Consider the following 18,735-nt stretch of genomic DNA (forward strand, 5'->3'; position numbering starts at 1 on the left):
GCGAGTCGTCTCACTCTTGAATGGTTTAAAATCACAGTAAAATCACGTTTTTAGTGAGCGAGCTTTGGATGTGTATGCTACAGAAAACACTGCGCGAGTCGACTCGCTCTTGAATGGTTTAAAATCACATAAAAATCACGTTTTTAGTGAGCGAGCTTTGGATGTGTATGCTACAGAAAACACTGCGCGAGTCGTCTCACTCTTGAATGGTTTAAAATCACATAAAAATCACGTTTTTAGTGAGCGAGCTTTGGATGTGTATGCTACAGAAAACACTGCGCGAGTCGTCTCACTCTTGAATGGTTTAAAATCACATTAAAATCATGTTTTTAGTGAGCGAGCTTTGGATGTGTATGCTACAGAAAACACTGCGCGAGTCGTCTCACTCTTGAATGGTTTAAAATCACAGTAAAATCACGTTTTTAGTGAGCGAGCTTTGGATGTGTATGCTACAGAAAACACTGCGCGAGTCGTCTCACTCTTGAATGGTTTAAAATCACATAAAAATCACGTTTTTAGTGAGCGAGCTTTGGATGTGTATGCTACAGAAAACACTGCGCGAGTCGTCTCACTCTTGAATGGTTTAAAATCACAGTAAAATCAATTTTTTAGTGAGCGAGCTTTGGATGTGTATGCTACAGAAAACACTGCGCGAGTCGTCTCACTCTTGAATGGTTTAAAATCACAGTAAAATCAAGTTTTTAGTGAGCGAGCTTTGGATGTGTATGCTACAGAAAACACTGCGCGAGTCGTCTCACTCTTGAATGGTTTAAAATCACAGTAAAATCAAGTTTTTAGTGAGCGAGCTTTGGATGTGTATGCTACAGAAAACACTGCGTGAGTCGACTCGCTCTTGAATGGTTAAAAATCGCGTTTTTAGTGAGCGAGCTTTGGATATGTATGCTACAGAAAACACTGCGCGAGTCGTCTCACTCTTGAATGGTTTAAAATCACATAAAAATCGCGTTTTTAGTGAGCGAGCTTTGGATGTGTTGAGCTTTTGGAAACCGAAATTCAAATTTTATAACAAGTATCCGATTCCTGATCTTTTTTTTCAATTACAGATCTGCATGATTTACGTGTGTCAGGATTTTAGGCCGAAATAACCGGAATTCCGGATTAATCCGGAATAATCACATCCCTGAAAGTAGCTTGAATGTCTTTCAGAATGACCTGAGACTCGAGTGATATCTGAGGATACGCTTTGGCCTTGTCCTGATCCACGAGCGAGTATGCAGAGATGAGCTGGGCGAGCGTACGGATATCATTAGTGTTCTGCTTCCACAGCTGCTCCAGATCACTGGTGGCCTCTTTCTTACGCCCGTATTTCAGCTTGTAGTTCGCAGCCTCTCGCACCAGAGACAGGTGGAGAGCAGACCCCGTCTGAGAGAGGGAAAATACATAATCATGCAGTTCTGAGCGAATAAAGACTCGTTGAACCGCCAGCACTCGCTTTTACCTGCTCTTTCTGGTAATACTGGATCGCTTGACTGAATGTGTCGATTGCGCTGTCAATGTCTTCTTCATGCGTGTACATCGTGACCAGGGCAGAAATCTGTTAAAAAAACCAGAACAAAACTATGGAAGCTTGTTTCCACCACAGAATCAAAAATAAAAAAGGTAATTGCGACTTTACATCTCTCAATTTTGACTTTTTATCTCAGAATTGCGTGATATAGTGGCAATTGTGTTAAGTCAGAATTGCATGATATAAAGTCGCAATTGCGTGATATAAAGTCAGAATCACGTGATATAAAGTCAGAATTGCATGATATAAAGTCAGAATTGCATGATATAAAGTCGCAATTGCGTGATATAAAGTTAGAATTGCATGTTTATTTCTCGCAATTGTGAGTTTATCTCTCTATATAGTGTATATTTAATAAATGTGTAAAACATATGGATTTAATATATATATATATATATCAGTTTTAACATTCAGTTTCTCTTAAGAAACAAAAACAAGGTTAAAGTTTTGATGTCCTTCAACATTCAAGTACTGAATTTTCATTTTGAGATTTATAGTTATATATACACAGGATTTTATACAGCAAATATTTCAAGCAAATATAATTTATAACTTTTAGCTAGTTCATCGATAAAACTACATCAGTAAAACATTAATTATAATTTTAAATAACAAATTTTGAAAAACTTTTAGCAAATTCTGCATTAACTAGAATCTAATTAAATTAAATTAAATTAATCACGACTAACTTAATCTACTGCCAGTCCTCGTAAATCCCTTAAAAAAAAAAAAGCAAAAGCAAATGAAATCTCACCATTCCTGGTTTGAATTTAAATTCTTCTATAGACTTCAGGATATCACAGGCTTTAGTCACATGACCTGTTGAAGGGTGGACACATACATTACACTTCAAAGACTCTTTTAGTCTGCTCTCTGTAAAGCTACATTCAGACTATAGGTAAATGTGGTCCAAAAACTTTTTTTTTTGCTCATATGCGACTCAGATCTGTTTTTGTCATGACAGTGTGAACGGCACAAACCACATGAAATCTGATCTTTTCAATTCCGACTTTGGCCACTTCCATATGTGGTCCTAAATCCAATACAGGTCAGATGTTTTGCAACGCGACCTCAGACTGAATGGTTATATTCATGCAACTTTTATGTCACTTTAGAGCAACATTCTTCATAATTCTGTGCTCATGGGAGTCACTTTTTTTTTACACAATTTTACATACCCGACATTATCAAGACAGTTGCGAAAGCTAGTCATGGAAGGACAGTGATGTGTCAGAACTCATAAGTATTACAGTGACAGCTCTTTATACAAGCAAAACAAGTCTTTGTTTTTTATATTGCCTGCGTATGAATTTGCTGGCTTCTGGGGCAGATCACTTGCTGCGTGACATATTTTTATCGTTCTTTAGCTCATGCGGGTCATTTCAGGACCATGATCTGTTCGCCTTGGAATCTGATATTGGCTTGGGATGCACCGATATGAACATTTTGGCCGATGCCAATAATTCTTTATATTTGAAAGCCGATAACCGATATTTTGGCTGATAAATCTATATCCAAATTTTTATATAATTTTTGAGAGCCTGATTACAAAAACAAAAGTCTCACCATTAAAAGCCATGTCCCAAACACAATTATAATGTTCTCATTATAATTTTATGCAGCTTATATGGCAGACTTGCGTCGTGCATGTTGCACCTAACTGTTTTTAAATTGTTTTAAAGTGAATCCAATCATATTTCAAGCCAAATAAAACCATCATTGTGAACAGTGCACATCTGAAGTGTCTCAGCTGAAGGAAATAATCCATTATTTATAGGCTTTAATATATCAGCCAAATTTTCTTAATGGGCTGATAACGATAACATTAAAAATGAACATATATCAGCCGATATCGATATGGTGGGTGATATATCGTGCATCCATAATATGGGCCACATTTAAAACAACAATGTGAACAACTATACAAAATCAGATCAGAGCAATAAATCAGAATTGAGCACTAAGGCTCGCAGTGTGAACGTAGCCTCTCTCTGTGTGTGTGTGTGTGTGTGTGTGTGTGTATACGTACCTTGGGTTACGTAGAGTTGTGCCATGGTGAGTTTGATTCCAGAAGCGCTCTCAGGGTGCTGATCTGAAAACCTCTGCAGGAGAGACAGAAATGGTTAGAGAGTGCCACTGAGGGCGGGATTTCAATTCAATTCAATTCAATTCACGTTTATTTGTAAAGCGCTTTTCACAATGCACATCATTTCAAAGCAGCTTTACAGAAAGTGCATGAGTCCATATTACAATTTAGAGTGTCTGTTATCGGAGGTAACTGGCTAATAGGGCTGCACGATATTGAAGAAAAATGCGATATGATATAACTCATTAAATAATGCGATACGATAATGCTTAAAGTGTGTAAAATAAACTTAAATAACCTTTAAAACATATTTAAAATTATATAACCAACATACGCGTTTCACATTCTTTTTGTGACAAGAAAACCTCCCTACAGCTTCTGAAAGTGAACATCAGTGTTTTACTGTCGCAAAAGAAGTGTTATATTAACATCAGTGTAAACCAGGGGGTTTAGGGGTTCAGGTTATCCTACATAAGGATTATTTAACAACAGAAACTGAATAATCAAATGTAAAAATAAAACACGGCTTAGTTTTCACTGTACGAATTAAATATATATACTGATTATTATTAAAGCTGCAAAAGCTATTCAGCCAAGAGCAGTGAGTGATTTTCTCTGTCTTTTCTTTATGACCCCAGTTGTTACAATATCCCAATATATACATTTGCGATATTTCGATAATTTTGATATATAATGCAGCCCTACTGTCTACGTTGCAGAAATGAAGAGTCAGGAGGGAAAGTACCTGCAGGAGCTCGATGGCTTTGCTGTGCTGTTTTTCTCGGCAGAGCTGGGCAACCTGGATCAGAACCGGTCTGGGGTGACTGGGATTCTGGGCCTGCAGGCTAGCCGACAGCTTATTGCACTGATCGGCCTGTTGGGAGACAACCGAGAGGTCAAAACAGGTCACATCCGCCAGGAATAAAGCATTCTGTACAGTACAAACTTAGTGGTCACCTGGTTAGTGTACATGGCCAACAGGGCTTTGTTGATCTCAATTGCCTGCAACTGTTTTCTGGCCAGTTTGTGCTCAACACCCTCAGCATTGGTCAGTTTCACCTTTTTCTTGGAGTCAAACACGTTTTGGTCCTGGGGGTTCAAAGAGCACAGATAAAAACACTGGTTACAAACAAGACTGACTCAATCAGCTCTTCAGGAAGGGGAAGATCTTGGTTTTTATATTTTTTACCTTGTTAATGGTGATGATGTTATTAGCAGTCACAGCCAGCAGACCCACATCAGTCGGCCTAATGCAGAGAGAAAAGACAAAACTCTGTGAGTCTAATGTGGCAACCTTAATAAAAACTTCTATTGCAACTTTCAAACAAATCCAATCCGATTCAAAGGGCTTTACAAGCATTTGACACAAAATACGAGCAATGAAAATAATGATATGAAATAGAAATAAATGATAATGATGTAAATAAAAAAATACTAGAGTTAATAGTAATAACAGTTAATAACAGACTAAATAGGAGGCTTTTAAATCATGTTTAGGGATGCACCAATATGAAAAATTTGGCCGATATGATAACCGATAATTCTTTATATTTGAAGCCGATAACCGATATATTGGCCGATAAATCTAAATCAAAATTCTTATATAATTTTAGTCTAATGACAAAAACAAAACTCTCACCATTAAAAGCCATGCCAAACACTTCAACATAAATCAACCATCTATTGTACAGTAGCCTTCTTTGAACCAGTGTAAGTTTTAAATTAATGGGCAACTTTTTCTTAAAAAAAAAATTCTATTGCCTTACAAATAATAATAAAAAAGCCTAAATAATGCAAACAAATAATTGGACAACATTGCTTGCGTGTAAAGAATCAAAATGCATGGATAAATAAAATGGAATAGCCTCCGCACAGACAATAATGAAATGATTTTAAAAACCATACTGTTGATGGCAAAATTATATGAGAAAAATAAAGATGCTAGTTATTAATAATGCATAATAAAAAAAAAGAAATATCTAAAATTAATATTACTGTTTCAAATAACAGCATTACTTTTTGAGCTGCGTGTGCTGAAGAGCTGAATGAACACCAAGCGATTTGTTAACGGATTAATTAACTCAACGACAGGCATCATATGAGATTAATCAGATACTTATACGACAACAATTTATATGTGGCTTATATTTTTATTTTATATATTTAGCCATAATTGTATGTAGCCTATATGACAGAGTTGCACTGCAACTGTATTTTCCTATTTGAAGGGATTCCAATTATTTCAAGCAATTTAAAACCATTAAGTCGAACATCTGAAGTGTCTCAGCTGAAGGAAATAATCCATTATTTATCGACTTTAATAAATAGGCCAAATTTTCATAGACATATTATACCAATATGGTGGCCGATATATCGTGCATCCCTAATAATTATGTTTAAAGATATCAATATTTTCTACACATTTAATTTCTTCTGGGAGTTTTTTTCTATGCATATCTTATCACCCGAGCATGCATTTAATAATCAAGACACATGTTGGGTTATTATAAGTCTAATAAATGTGCAGTATTTAACACACTTGAGTTTAATGACTTGATTGTAGAGTTGAAGGGCGTCTTCGGTTCTTCCCTGTAGCTGCATCACATAAGCCATCTGAGAGTGAATGATGGCCAGTTCAGCATCCACATCCTCTTCCGTCACATCCTAAAAAACACAATATTCACAATAAATCACAACTTATGACAAATATTTGAGGCCTCAGTTAAAATCCTTAATCCTAAATGCATGCTTAAGCTAGCAAAATCCACTAATAGTCCACAAGTGTGCTAACACATGAGAATACAAATATGTAAGAATTACTCACCGAGTCCTCAGCCAAAGACAGCCTGCATAACTCTGGGAAAACAAAAAAATATTGCATAAAACAAACACAAACTAATTGACTCATTCAAGTTTTTCTCAGCCAGCTCACGTTATTCTTTAGAGTCACAGAAACTCAAAGTGAAACTGTGTAGGAGGCTCGAGGGACTAATTTTGTAAAGGCTGGCGCAGCATTAGTGCCCAAAGATTTACTGAACCACAGTTTTTACATTCACTAATCACCTCATTAATTGACAACCAACAGTTTGACACAAACAAAAAGGAAGCATTTTACCACCTACACATTTTCTGAGCCAAACCAAAAGCTGTAATGCTGGAGGCTGTTCTGACAGTAAATAATCTTTCTGGTTAGGATTGCACAACATGATTTCCCAGCAGTTCAGCTGAGTTGATTAAAAACATATGATCCAGAGACCCCCTACAACCTCCGGAGGATGCAGAGATCTGGTCTCAAACAAGACGACGATTTCCATTGAATATTTATGCACATTTATACGACTACAAATACAGTAATATTGTGAAAAATTATTACACTTTAAAATAACTGTTTTCTGTAGGGATGCACTGATGTAGCGGCCAATAATCGTTATCAGCCGATAAAAGCAATTATTTTCACTACCGATTGTTTTGAAACAAAATTGCATTGACATGGTTGTGGCGTTATTGCTTCTATAACTATTAGAATGATTTTTATTGGCCCTGATTGCATGTGTGTATGAATGGGTATCGTTAATGTTTTAACGGTATTACTTCTCTTACCGATTCTGCTCATCGATCCGGTACTTTAACGGTATTCTTATCGGTTCCTTTTGTTTATATATATATATATTAAACAAAGATAAACAATAGATAAACAATTATACAAAGATAGACATTATATAGGCCTATATTAGGAAGGTCTACAAACATTATTGTTCAGGTATGGTCTAAAACGAAATATAATAAAAGTAATCAAATGTAAAATAACACTGCATGGTTTATCATAGATAGATTAATATTTATTCAAGTAATTCATTCAAGAGCTGTGAGTGATTATCTCTTTGCCTTTTTTTGTTTGATTCGCCCGAAATTTAGCAACAGTAGCTAGACTGCATTTTACAACAATAACCGATCGTGTGCCGTTAAGTTTGAGTTTTATGGAGAAATGACAGCGTACTGCTGCGAAGAGAAGGAATTCGTGCTAGACAGAATGTGGCTATAGTTTTTAATGGTTTTGCTCTTTGGAAGCCGAAATCTAAAATAAAATAAGACTAATATCATACATCTGATGTGTAACCAGGCTACGTTTATGTAAGTTATGTTTAGTTCTGTCCTCCGTCATCACGCAGGGCTTTCGTGTTGTGTGCGCTCTCTCTCGGACTGCGAATAGCAAAAATGCATCACAGACAAATGGTTTAATATTATTATACATAGAAATGGCTGGCGAGATTAAAAGAAATTAAAATAACGTCTTTATAGCAATAATAAATAGTAGGTGTTTTTTCATAATTTCTCAAGTACTGACAGCAGAACCGATTTAATACCGGGGTTCGGTACCCATCCCTAGATGTGTGCTGAATGTAATCTCTCCCTTTAAAGAAAGCCCTAAAATTAAGGCATGACCTCTGACCTTCAGCCTTCTGCAGTTTCTGCATGGCCTGGCTGAGCTGGCCTTGACCAATCAGACAACAGGCAGCGTTGTAGCACAGCTCGTATGAGCTCTCCGGTAAACCCAGATCCTCCTGAATACAAAAAAAAAAAAAAACACGTCAAAGATGCATCATGTGACCACTTAAAGAAAATCAACACATTTCCACGGATGATCATAGTCATCTGAATTTTTCTATTCAAAATTACAAAAACATGAATTAAAAAATTATGAATTCTTTTCATAAAAAATGAATGTATTTTTTATTCATTCATTAACACACACATATACAGGTGAAACTCGAAAAAATAGAATATCGTGCAAAAGTTATAATTTTGATGATTATGGCTTACATCTTATGAAAAACCCAAATTTAAAATCTCAGAAAATTAGAATGTTACATGAAATAAAATAAAAAAAGAATTTTAAATACAGAAATGTCGGCCCTCTGAAAAGTATGATCATGCATATGTATATAGTTATATACTAAATATATTAGTTTCACCTTTTAATTTGAATTATAGAAATACATGAACTTTTGCACGATATTTTTCGAGTTTCACCTGTATGTACTGTATGCACACACACATATATCATAAGCACATACTTTTATGTCAGAAGTGATTAATCGATTTGACAGCACTAGCTGAAATAAATTCTCAGTTTTATTAATTCTCTGCTCATATGCCCAATACCTGGGTTACATTATACCTATATTAAACCCAAAACCAGATCCAGGTCTAAAACAGATCATAGTGAGATATGAATATAACAGATTATATTTGTCTGGTAGGAATGTGTTTCTCACCGTCAGGGTGTTCTCCCAGGTGCTTTGTGCCGCCACCACAGCGGACAGATTGGTCTTCCTCTCCTCTTCATACTCGTCCTGAGAGTTTCTGATCAGGTCTTTATAGACGGCCTCACACTCGTCGTACCGCTCCAGTCTGTACAGCTACACACACAAATAAATTAACTCAGGCATTTAGGCCGTATTTACACTGCAGGTCTTGATGCCAAATTCCAATTTTTTTACTATATCCTATTTTTTTTTTTATGACCCGCTTACATCTTTTAAAAGTGACGATTATTCTGATATCTGCATTTACACTACACTTGGCGAAACGAACAAAAAATATGAAATCTAGAAATCAATTTCAATAGTACATTCATAGGAACATGCAATAGTTTCATCCTTATATCAAAATCATTAAATAGTACAAATTCTTCAAGACAGTGATTATGTACAATGATCCGCTACGAAAGTCAGTGTGTACTAACAGTCTCGGGGTAGAACTTTTATATTACATATTCCAACAAATATTTGGATCCCGTTTGAATTGTGCCCTGAATTACACATATTATGTTTGTCAATTTAAAAGATACATTTTAAAGTCAAGAAAGTCGCAGTTTGATGTAAAACTGTTGAAGTATAAGTCTGTGAAAATACGTGATTACAAAGACTAAACCCAAAAGGCGCGCATGTGACGTCATACCTTTTCTCTCAATGATTGAAGCTAACTTTACTGAAGCTAACGTCTGTCATGTTTTCTATAGTCTAACGTTATAATCGTAACGTTACGGCGTCATGCCTGTGTGTTTTGTCATATTTTTTCCGAAATAAGGCCCCATGAGCCGGAAGCGGAGGGGAGGGACTTAGTCTCTCTATGAGGCCTGAAACCGATCTGAGAATCCATGCGCTTTTTACCTGCTTACACATTTGTGGGTCATATCTGATCTGTGCCGCATGGGAGGACAAAATCGGAATTGGGTCACTTGAGTAATGCAGTGTAAATGCGGCCTTTGACTCAAAAGGCAAATCCTAAAAATCATGTGAACGCTGAAATTGGGCAACACAAATCTGACAGTAAACACAAACCACATGATTCTCACCACTTGGCCGTAGAGCTCTTTGAGTTTGTCTGTTTGCTCTGGGATTCCCTGGAGAGTTTTCAAAGCGTTCTCAACCCTGTTTAGGCGATATTCGCAGTAGGCCTTCTCAAACCCGATCATGTCACTACAGAGACAAATCACACAAGCTTTTATTACAAGAGGGAACATGAGGCTGAAACCTCTACCAAATTCTGCTGTCAATTTAGACTCTTAGAAACATAGTTTTTAATAGTGTTTATGATATTTTATATACTAACATATATGAACCAGCCAATCAAGGTCTTTGGGTTTTATTTGAAAATCACAGGTTTAGATTATACTCCTCAGGAGGAAGAACAGCCACCCTGTTCTCTAAGATTTCAAAAAAATTCATTGACCTATATATATATATATATATATATATATATATATATATATATATATATATATATATAAGGGATATTAAATTATTTTAATGCACGCCTGGAGGCATTCAAATGCCATGTCATTCGCCAGCATTGATAAGTTAAAGCTGTTATTGATTTTGCAGCGCAATATTTGTCCGGAAGGGTAAAAAAAATGGCGCTTATTTTCGTCAGTTGCGACTCGTTAAATCTAGCATTTTGTCCGCTTTGAATCAGACACAGAGATAAAGTAGTGCGTAAGATTACGTTTATTTGGATGAATGAATTTTAACATTTATTTAAATTCATATGAGAGAGAGAGAGAGAGAGAGAGAGATGCGTGTGTGAATTACCTGTTCAGCGTCTCTCTCTATTAAAAACGAAGTTGTGAGTTTAATTACTTCAAAACCAGCTACGTTTCCCCCTCGTTGCTGAGAAATATAATGTGGTGATTCAGCAGCAAAGCTATTTTAATAATAGAAGTAGTGGGGCAGCGTTGATAAGTTTCTGTGCTCCTAAATGGAATTAATTCGGAACGCAACTCTCACAGTGCATTATGGGTATTCTTTTGCCGGGTGTACATTGGTTGTACACTCGTTATTGCGGTTCATTGTGGGATTGAATGATTGAGTGCACCTGATAACGTCCACTATGGTTTCAGACACCACTACAGATGACCGTTCCCTCAAATAGTGCCCTATTTAGGGGGTATAGAGGGCGATTTCGGACACAGCCTGTGTGAGCGCAAAGCAATCTCCGAGTGACGTATGCGCATGTGTGCTTCAATGAAAACTGAGCTAATGATGTGCGCTTCAATGACAGCAGTGCATTCATATTAAATGGTGATTAAACTGATCTGGAAGTCAGTGAAGAACTTATCAGTGTTTGGCACTATTTAAAAAACACCATAAATCTGCCATGGTTATGTATCGGTCAACCACTATATTGCATTGATTGTGTATACTGTATACTATGCATACTTAAAAATGCGCTCAGGGAATTTCCCTTCAAGGACCAATGAAATATATCTTTCTATCAAACAGATCCAGGCTGTCTTTAGAAGGTATTGTGTGAATGTTCTGGCCTGAATCAATAACTACCTCTCAATTTGTATACAATCATCCCTGATTAGCATGTGATGTGATTAGTAAGATTACCACATCAATTGCCAAAGTTACCTAACCTGTATAAAACCTCTATTTCTAGTGGCTTTCCAAAGGGTCCCTCTGTGCATGTTTAAGGGCTAATCTGCCAACAACTACTTTTTTTGATTAAAAGAAACAAAATGGTAAGGAATAAGCAATGAATTTTAATGCAATCAATTTATCAAAGCACATAATTTTAGTTTGAATTACTACAAACTGGTCTGCAGTAGTCTGGGTGACCATCTCACCTCGGCAGTGATCTGGTGTGAGTGTTCATGACATTCAGGGCTTCTTTAAAACCTCCATTCTGGATCAGACAGACGATTTTACAGTGTAGTGCAGTAACATCATCCTTATTTTCATGAAGAACTGCAAAAAGAGAATGTAAGAATTAATAAACACAAATACAATGAATAATATATATATATATATATATATATATATATATATATATATATATATATATATATATATATATATACACACACACACAATAAAGAAATATAAATATATAAAAAAGAGAACGTAAGAGTCAGTAAACCCAAATACAATAACAAAAAAAACATTATATATGCATCTAAATACAATAAACAAAACAAAAACTATATATATGCTAAATATAAATAGATATCTGTATGCTATATATAGCATACAGACCATACGAGGTAATTTTATGGGATCAAGAAAGATTCAAAAACTAAGAAGTTTAGATCGTTAAACAAACATAATATTAAGATATTTGACTGCATGTTTACATTTTAATCCAGCCCCTTATGACACGTAATCACTAAACACAGACCCCTCAAACCTCAAGAAAGTCTTCAAGACTATAAAGACACACTATAAGAGCCTCTCGTGAGTTTAAGGTTTGTATTATTAAGGTAAACATCACATCTGCCTTAATAAAATATGAAATTTGTGTAAAAAGCAGACAATCTAACGTTACTACACTGCAGGTTAGACACATGGGAGTGTCGGGAGAAATGGAGCTAAACAGTGTTTTTAACTAGAGTGTGGTAAAGCTGGAAAGAAATATGAATGATATATTTTTATTTTACTTTTGTTGACAGCTTTCAGGGCTCTAGTAAAGTCTCCGTTCTGTCCACAGCGGTTGACTTCGGTCCAGAGAGCAGAAACGGGCCCCGATCCGCTCGCCATCTTTTTCCATATGAGCGGAACCAGAGACCGGGGCAGAATAAAAGTCCCCAACAAACCAAAGACATAATAAAAGTCCCCAATCTAAATCGTAAATTTAGATTTGAAAGGAATGACCCCAAAACATGACACTTACACAATATTTTGGAAAGCTTCTTAATTTTTTACTTTTTGTTTTAGATTTTTTTGATTTCGTTTTACATGATCATCCTTGTATAAGTTATAAGAAATATTTCAGAGGATATTTTTATGCAATATTTCAACAATGTGGAATGGTAATGCAATATTTCAACAATGTGGAATGGTAAACTATGGTCTACACTTGAACTACTTACTTACTAAACTTATTTGTGTCCTCCCTCAAACAGGCAGTATCCTTTTCAATTCTTCAAAACATCTCATTATCACATTTTTCAACCTGATGAGTGTTTATGTTTGCGCACTTCCTGATACATTACACGCACAAAAAGACATTATATAAACAACTTCCATTCTCATCTCTGTGAACGGAACCCAATCTGAGGTTTTGAAAAATAACTTTTTATAACTTTTGGGCATAAACAGAACCTAGACACATGCTGCAGAAATTAACAAAAGTGGAAGCACCTTTATGGTTTCCTTAGGACATGAATCATAGCATCCTCATATTGTCTGGACTGTAGGAACTGATGCTGGTCCGGAAAGAAAGACTTCCATATTTTAAATAAAGCAGAGGAGGCATAGGATGAGTTCATTGGGACCTTGGCCCACATTAGAGGTCGAGGGTAGGTCACTGAAAGGTTGCTAAAACGAAACCAAAACCATCAAAATAAATGCCAAAGCAATGAAATATAATGTGAAAACTCCATTAAAAAAAATTAATGCATTTAAATTTCAACTTGCAGTCTTTAGTGTGACAATCTCTTTCTCTGTGTATAAATGATATGATAAGTACACAGAGAAATATAGAGCTCTTGCATCAGGTCCACAAAAGATCAGTCGGTGTGAATTGTTTAATGACTTCTCAGATTCTCACGCTGTGTTTTTGTGGTCAGGTTGTAGGTCATCATCTGATCATCAAATATTTCAGACTCCTTGTTCGTTGTCAGTTTCTGCAACTCTGCACTTGTTTCCACGTGTGCCTTTTCTAGAAGGCCACCTTTTGACTACTGTCATTCCAGTATACTCAATTAACTGTTTTATTGACAATTTATTTATTTATTTTGGTGCTCCTAGAACTGATATGGGACAGTGTTTAGATTATCGCATTCATTGCATGAAACTATTGCATTGCAATTCTGTCCAAATGTGTTGGAATTGTTGGAGTAGCTTCTGTTCTATCAATCTGCACCAGAAGGGGGCACAACAAAGACAAACCAACTGACACTTTTTCTAGACTTCATGCATTAGTTACTGCTCTGAAATTGGCTGTTTTATTGAGGGACAATATTTGCCAGACTGGAATTGATTTTCTGGGCCATATTTTACATTAATTAGGGCATATTTTTAACCATATACCAGTAAAATACTCACAGTGTGTTGTCATAAATGTTCAGTAATTAAATGAAGACAATTAGTTTAAATTAGTGCTGTCAAATCAATCGCATCTAACATAAAAGTCTATGTTTATGTGTGTGTATATATTTTATTATATATGAATACTATATATATAACTAGTTGAAATAAATTCTCAGTTTTATTAATTCTCATATGCCTGTAAATGGGGTACTGGAGGCAAGTATACATGAGAACCCAAGTGCAGTTTATTTATAAACAAGATTAAACATAAAAAAGCATGGCGTGGCATGAACTCAAAACAAAAGCATGGCGTGGCATTAACTTAAAAACATAAACATGAAAATAACGCTTACCAACAGTGGTTCCCCATTTACAGAAAACTTGACCGACCATGAACCCACCAGTTGCTCTCCTAAATCTGCGTCAAGGAGACCTCACCATAGAGGATTATGTAGCAAAGTTTTGTGAACTCTCTCACCTGTTGGACTTTAATAATGTGGCCTTTAACCTGTTAAGCTGCAACACCACTTTTGAAAAATCCCCAGAAATGACATACCCAAACTAAAACAGATACGGTTCATGAACCCTTTGTACTAAAAGCACAAGTATGATCTCATTTGAAAATGTTATAAATAGCTTCAAAGTTTTGTAACGTTATTAGAAATTTAATTTTTTATGAAATATCTTCATAAAAATAATATTGAAGTTGGCATTGTATCAATCTATGAATACACTGCAGCTAAAGCCACATGTCTGACCATGTTATATTTAAAATCTGAAGATGACAAGTCTAAAACTGTATTTAGTTAAATGTTTTTTCAAAATCATGTCATATGACTTTATTTTGATTAGACTCTAAAATGCAAACTGATGTTTATTGTCATGTTCTAAGCATCTATTCAGTCTATTGTCTCTATGTTTTGTGGTGCAAACGAGCCCCATTCAGTCTCAGTCTCCCCTGCACACATTCACACCTCTCCAGCCTGTTTATGTCACGGAACGGGTAAGGAAAAAAACAAAACAAATCAAGAGGGGACAGGTGGAAGAACTCAAACAATAATCAGGTAACGAGGGGGAGGGATCAGACAAGGACAAGAGCACATGGCCCAAAATAACAAAACACCCATGTGCAACACAAGACAGGACAGGCATGTGACATTACCCCCTCCCTACGGAGCGGCTACCAGATGCTCCATAAGACCAGGGCGGGACAGGAAGGAAACACCAGGGCGGGACGGGAGGGACAGACCAGGGCGGGACGGGAGGAACAGAATGCTTAGTCCTGGGAGGCCAGGGCGAAGCAGACAGTCCATCGGGCGGCCGGGGCGAAGCAGACAGTCCATCGGGCGGCCGGGGCGAAGCAGACAGCCCATCGGGCGGCCGGGGCGAAGCAGACAGCCCATCGGGCGGCCGGGGCGAAGCAGACAGCCCATCGGGCGGCCGGGGCGAAGCAGACAGTCCATCGGGCGGCCGGGACGAAGCAGACAGTCCATCGGGCGGCCGGGGCGAAGCAGACGACCCATCGGGCGGCCGGGGCGGTGAAGACCCCTCGGGCGGCCGGGGCGTTGAAGACCCCTCCAGAGCCATGGCAGAGGCTCTGGAACAGACACTGGCACAGGAACAGCAGGCACCGGCTCAGGAACAGCAGGCACCGGCTCAGGAACAGCAGACACCGGCTCAGGAACAGCAGACACCGGCTCAGGAACAGCAGACACCGGCTCAGGAACAGCAGACACCGGCTCAGGAACAGCAGACACCGGCTCAGGAACAGCAGACACCGGCTCAGGAACAGCAGACACCGGCTCAGGAACAGCAGACACCGGCTCAGGAACAGCAGACACCGGCTCAGGAACAGCAGACACCGGCTCAGGAACAGCAGACACCGGCTCAGGAACAGCAGACACCGGCTCAGGAACAGCAGACACCGGCTCAGGAACAGCAGACACCGGCTCAGGAACAGCAGACACCGGCTCAGGAACAGCAGACACCGGCTCAGGAACAGCAGACACCGGCTCAGGAACAGCAGACACCGGCTCAGGAACAGCAGACACCGGCTCAGGAACAGCAGACACCGGCTCAGGAACAGCAGACACCGGCTCAGGAACAGCAGACACCGGCTCAGGAACAGCAGACACCGGCTCAGGAACAGCAGACACCGGCTCAGGAACAGCAGACACCGGCTCAGGAACAGCAGACACCGGCTCAGGAACAGCAGACACCGGCTCAGGAACAGCAGACACCGGCTCAGGAACAGCAGACACCGGCTCAGGAACAGACACAAGAACTGTAACAGTCACAGTCACAAGAACAGACACAAACACAGAAACAAACATTGGCTCCGGCTCTGGAACAGGCACTGGCTCCGGCTCTGGAACAGGCACTGGCTCCGGCTCTGGAACAGGCACTGGCTCCGGCTCTGGAACAGGCACTGGCTCCGGCTCTGGAACAGGCACTGGCTCCGGCTCTGGAACAGGCACTGGCTCCGGCTCCGGCTCTGGAACAGGCACTGGCTCCGGCTCCGGCTCTGGAACAGGCACTGGCTCCGGCTCCGGCTCTGGAACAGGCACTGGCTCCGGCTCCGGCTCTGGAACAGGCACTGGCTCCGGCTCCGGCTCTGGAACAGGCACTGGCTCCGGCTCCGGCTCTGGAACAGGCACTGGCTCCGGCTCTGGAACAGGCATTGGCTCCGGCTCTGGAACAGGCATTGGCTCTGCCTCCGGCTCTGGAACAGGAGACACAAGTATGTCCAGGATCCGAGCCAGACGCTCCAGATAGTCCATAAGTGCCTTGGCAGCCACACGAATGGGCATTTCCTGATCTGTCTCAGACTGGGCAGACGGGACGTGCACAGTTTCTGACTGGGCAAACGGAGCGTGAACAGTCTCTCGCTGGGCAGACGTGACGTGAACAGTCTCTCGCTGGGCAGGCGTGACGTGAACAGTCTCTCGCTGGGCAGGCGTGACGTGAACAGTCTCTCGCTGGGCAGACGTGACGTGAACAGTCTCTCGCTGGGCAGACGTGACGTGAACAGTCTCTCGCTGGGCAGACGTGACGTGAACAGTCTCTCGCTGGGCAGGCGTGACGTGAACAGTCTCTCGCTGGGCAGACGTGACGTGAACAGTCTCTCGCTGGGCAGACGTGACGTGAACAGTCTCTCGCTGGGCAGACGTGACGTGAACAGTCTCTCGCTGGGCAGACGTGATGTGAACAGTCTCTCGCTGGGCAGACGTGATGTGAACAGTCTCTGACTTGGCCCCTCTTCTCCGCTGAGTCCTCATTAGGTCGGATCATTATGTCACGGAACGGGTAAGGAAAAAAGTGTGAGGATTCAAGTGCAGGAGAAATTATATTTATTTACAAAAGAAAACATAAACACAAAACAAAACCCACGAGGGGGAAAACATAACTAATAAATATAAAACAAAAACAGAACATGAAACTTACTGGAGGATCACAGGGAACAGGAAACATTAGACAACGATCAGACAAAGACTGCAAACAAGAGGAGACTTAAGAAAGGAACAAATCAAGAGGGGACAGGTGGAAGAACTCAAACAATAATCAGGTAACGAGGGGGAGGGATCAGACAAGGACAAGAGCACATGGCCCAAAATAACAAAACACCCATGTGCAACACAAGACAGGACAGGCATGTGACAGTTTATGGCTCTAAATATGTTTTTCTTTTGTCTTCATTATAATTACTAACGTCTAGCTATTCACACTGTTTCAATCCCTAATTTCTTTTTTCTCACTTCACATTTGAAACTGTATCAAATGTCCTTCTTGAAAAAAGAAACATTTCAGTATGCATTCCTATTTAGAAAAAATCATAAAATAACAGCTAGGTGGCAGGTGCATCTGAGGGCTAGGTAGCATGTTAGCTTAGCACACCATCAATACACGACAATTTATGAGATTAAAACCATGTTTGTTCTCCAAACTTACTTTATAACGCAAGTCGAGTGTTTTAAATAACCTCCTGTGATCTGATTTAGCTTCAGATAAAAAATCGGACAGAAAATATATATTATTTTATAGTATTCTGCACAATGTAGGGCTGCAGCTATCGATTCTTTTTGTAATCGATTAATCTAGCACTTAATCGATCGATTAATCGAGTAATCGGATTTTTTTGTGTGTGTTTTATTAACAGAATAGTTATATTAAACTTGTGTCTATTTCAGTTAAAACTGTTATAAGTTTTATACTATAAGTTATATAGTATGCAAGTTATAAAGCTATCTCATATGTGAATTTTCCTTTAAGATGTTATAATATAACCACTCTAAGCATCTAAGCATATTTGTGTATTCTGGTAGTTTAACGCTGAAGAAGAACTGTAACGTTGTTGTTGAACACGCAGTAAAAGCTGACGCACTTTTTGTTTTAACTGAAAAATGAGTCCTGCGAATCTTTATTGAAAACCAACAGGCTGGGGACTTTAATTTTTTGTTGTTGTCTCTATTTGGCAGACGTGAAATACAAACAAGGTCTCGCAAAGACTGCAATACAATATTTGTTCCTCCATCACGTCCCGGTGTGTACAGTGAATGCATGCTGAAATTATTGTTGCGTGGCTA

The 18,735-nt window shown here is 38.9% G+C and overlaps 2 protein-coding genes across 2 annotated transcripts in view; one reads left to right on the top strand and one right to left on the bottom strand.

Moving 5' to 3' along the window:
• srp72 (signal recognition particle 72) overlaps positions 1 to 12,720 on the bottom strand; it is a 49,422-nt gene extending 36,702 nt beyond the window's left edge. Inside the window, exons 1-14 of the mRNA XM_077247234.1 lie at positions 12,559 to 12,720; positions 11,749 to 11,869; positions 9,973 to 10,096; positions 8,891 to 9,034; positions 8,065 to 8,176; positions 6,439 to 6,470; positions 6,154 to 6,278; positions 4,804 to 4,861; positions 4,572 to 4,703; positions 4,360 to 4,488; positions 3,558 to 3,630; positions 2,283 to 2,347; positions 1,460 to 1,555; positions 1,202 to 1,383 (exon numbers count right to left, since the gene is read on the bottom strand). Of these exons, the coding sequence (XP_077103349.1) occupies positions 1,202 to 1,383; positions 1,460 to 1,555; positions 2,283 to 2,347; positions 3,558 to 3,630; positions 4,360 to 4,488; positions 4,572 to 4,703; positions 4,804 to 4,861; positions 6,154 to 6,278; positions 6,439 to 6,470; positions 8,065 to 8,176; positions 8,891 to 9,034; positions 9,973 to 10,096; positions 11,749 to 11,869; positions 12,559 to 12,658 (1,493 nt within the window). The 5' untranslated portion in view covers positions 12,659 to 12,720. The remainder of the gene's footprint in view (positions 1 to 1,201; positions 1,384 to 1,459; positions 1,556 to 2,282; positions 2,348 to 3,557; positions 3,631 to 4,359; positions 4,489 to 4,571; positions 4,704 to 4,803; positions 4,862 to 6,153; positions 6,279 to 6,438; positions 6,471 to 8,064; positions 8,177 to 8,890; positions 9,035 to 9,972; positions 10,097 to 11,748; positions 11,870 to 12,558) is intronic.
• adad1 (adenosine deaminase domain containing 1 (testis-specific)) overlaps positions 1 to 18,735 on the top strand; it is a 135,544-nt gene that overhangs the window by 79,113 nt on the left and 37,696 nt on the right. The window lies entirely within an intron of this gene.

Source organism: Siphateles boraxobius, unplaced genomic scaffold, assembly GCF_051911475.1.
Source record: "Siphateles boraxobius isolate OS27281-9 unplaced genomic scaffold, OSU_SipBor_1 3, whole genome shotgun sequence".
NCBI lineage: Eukaryota > Metazoa > Chordata > Actinopteri > Cypriniformes > Leuciscidae > Siphateles > Siphateles boraxobius.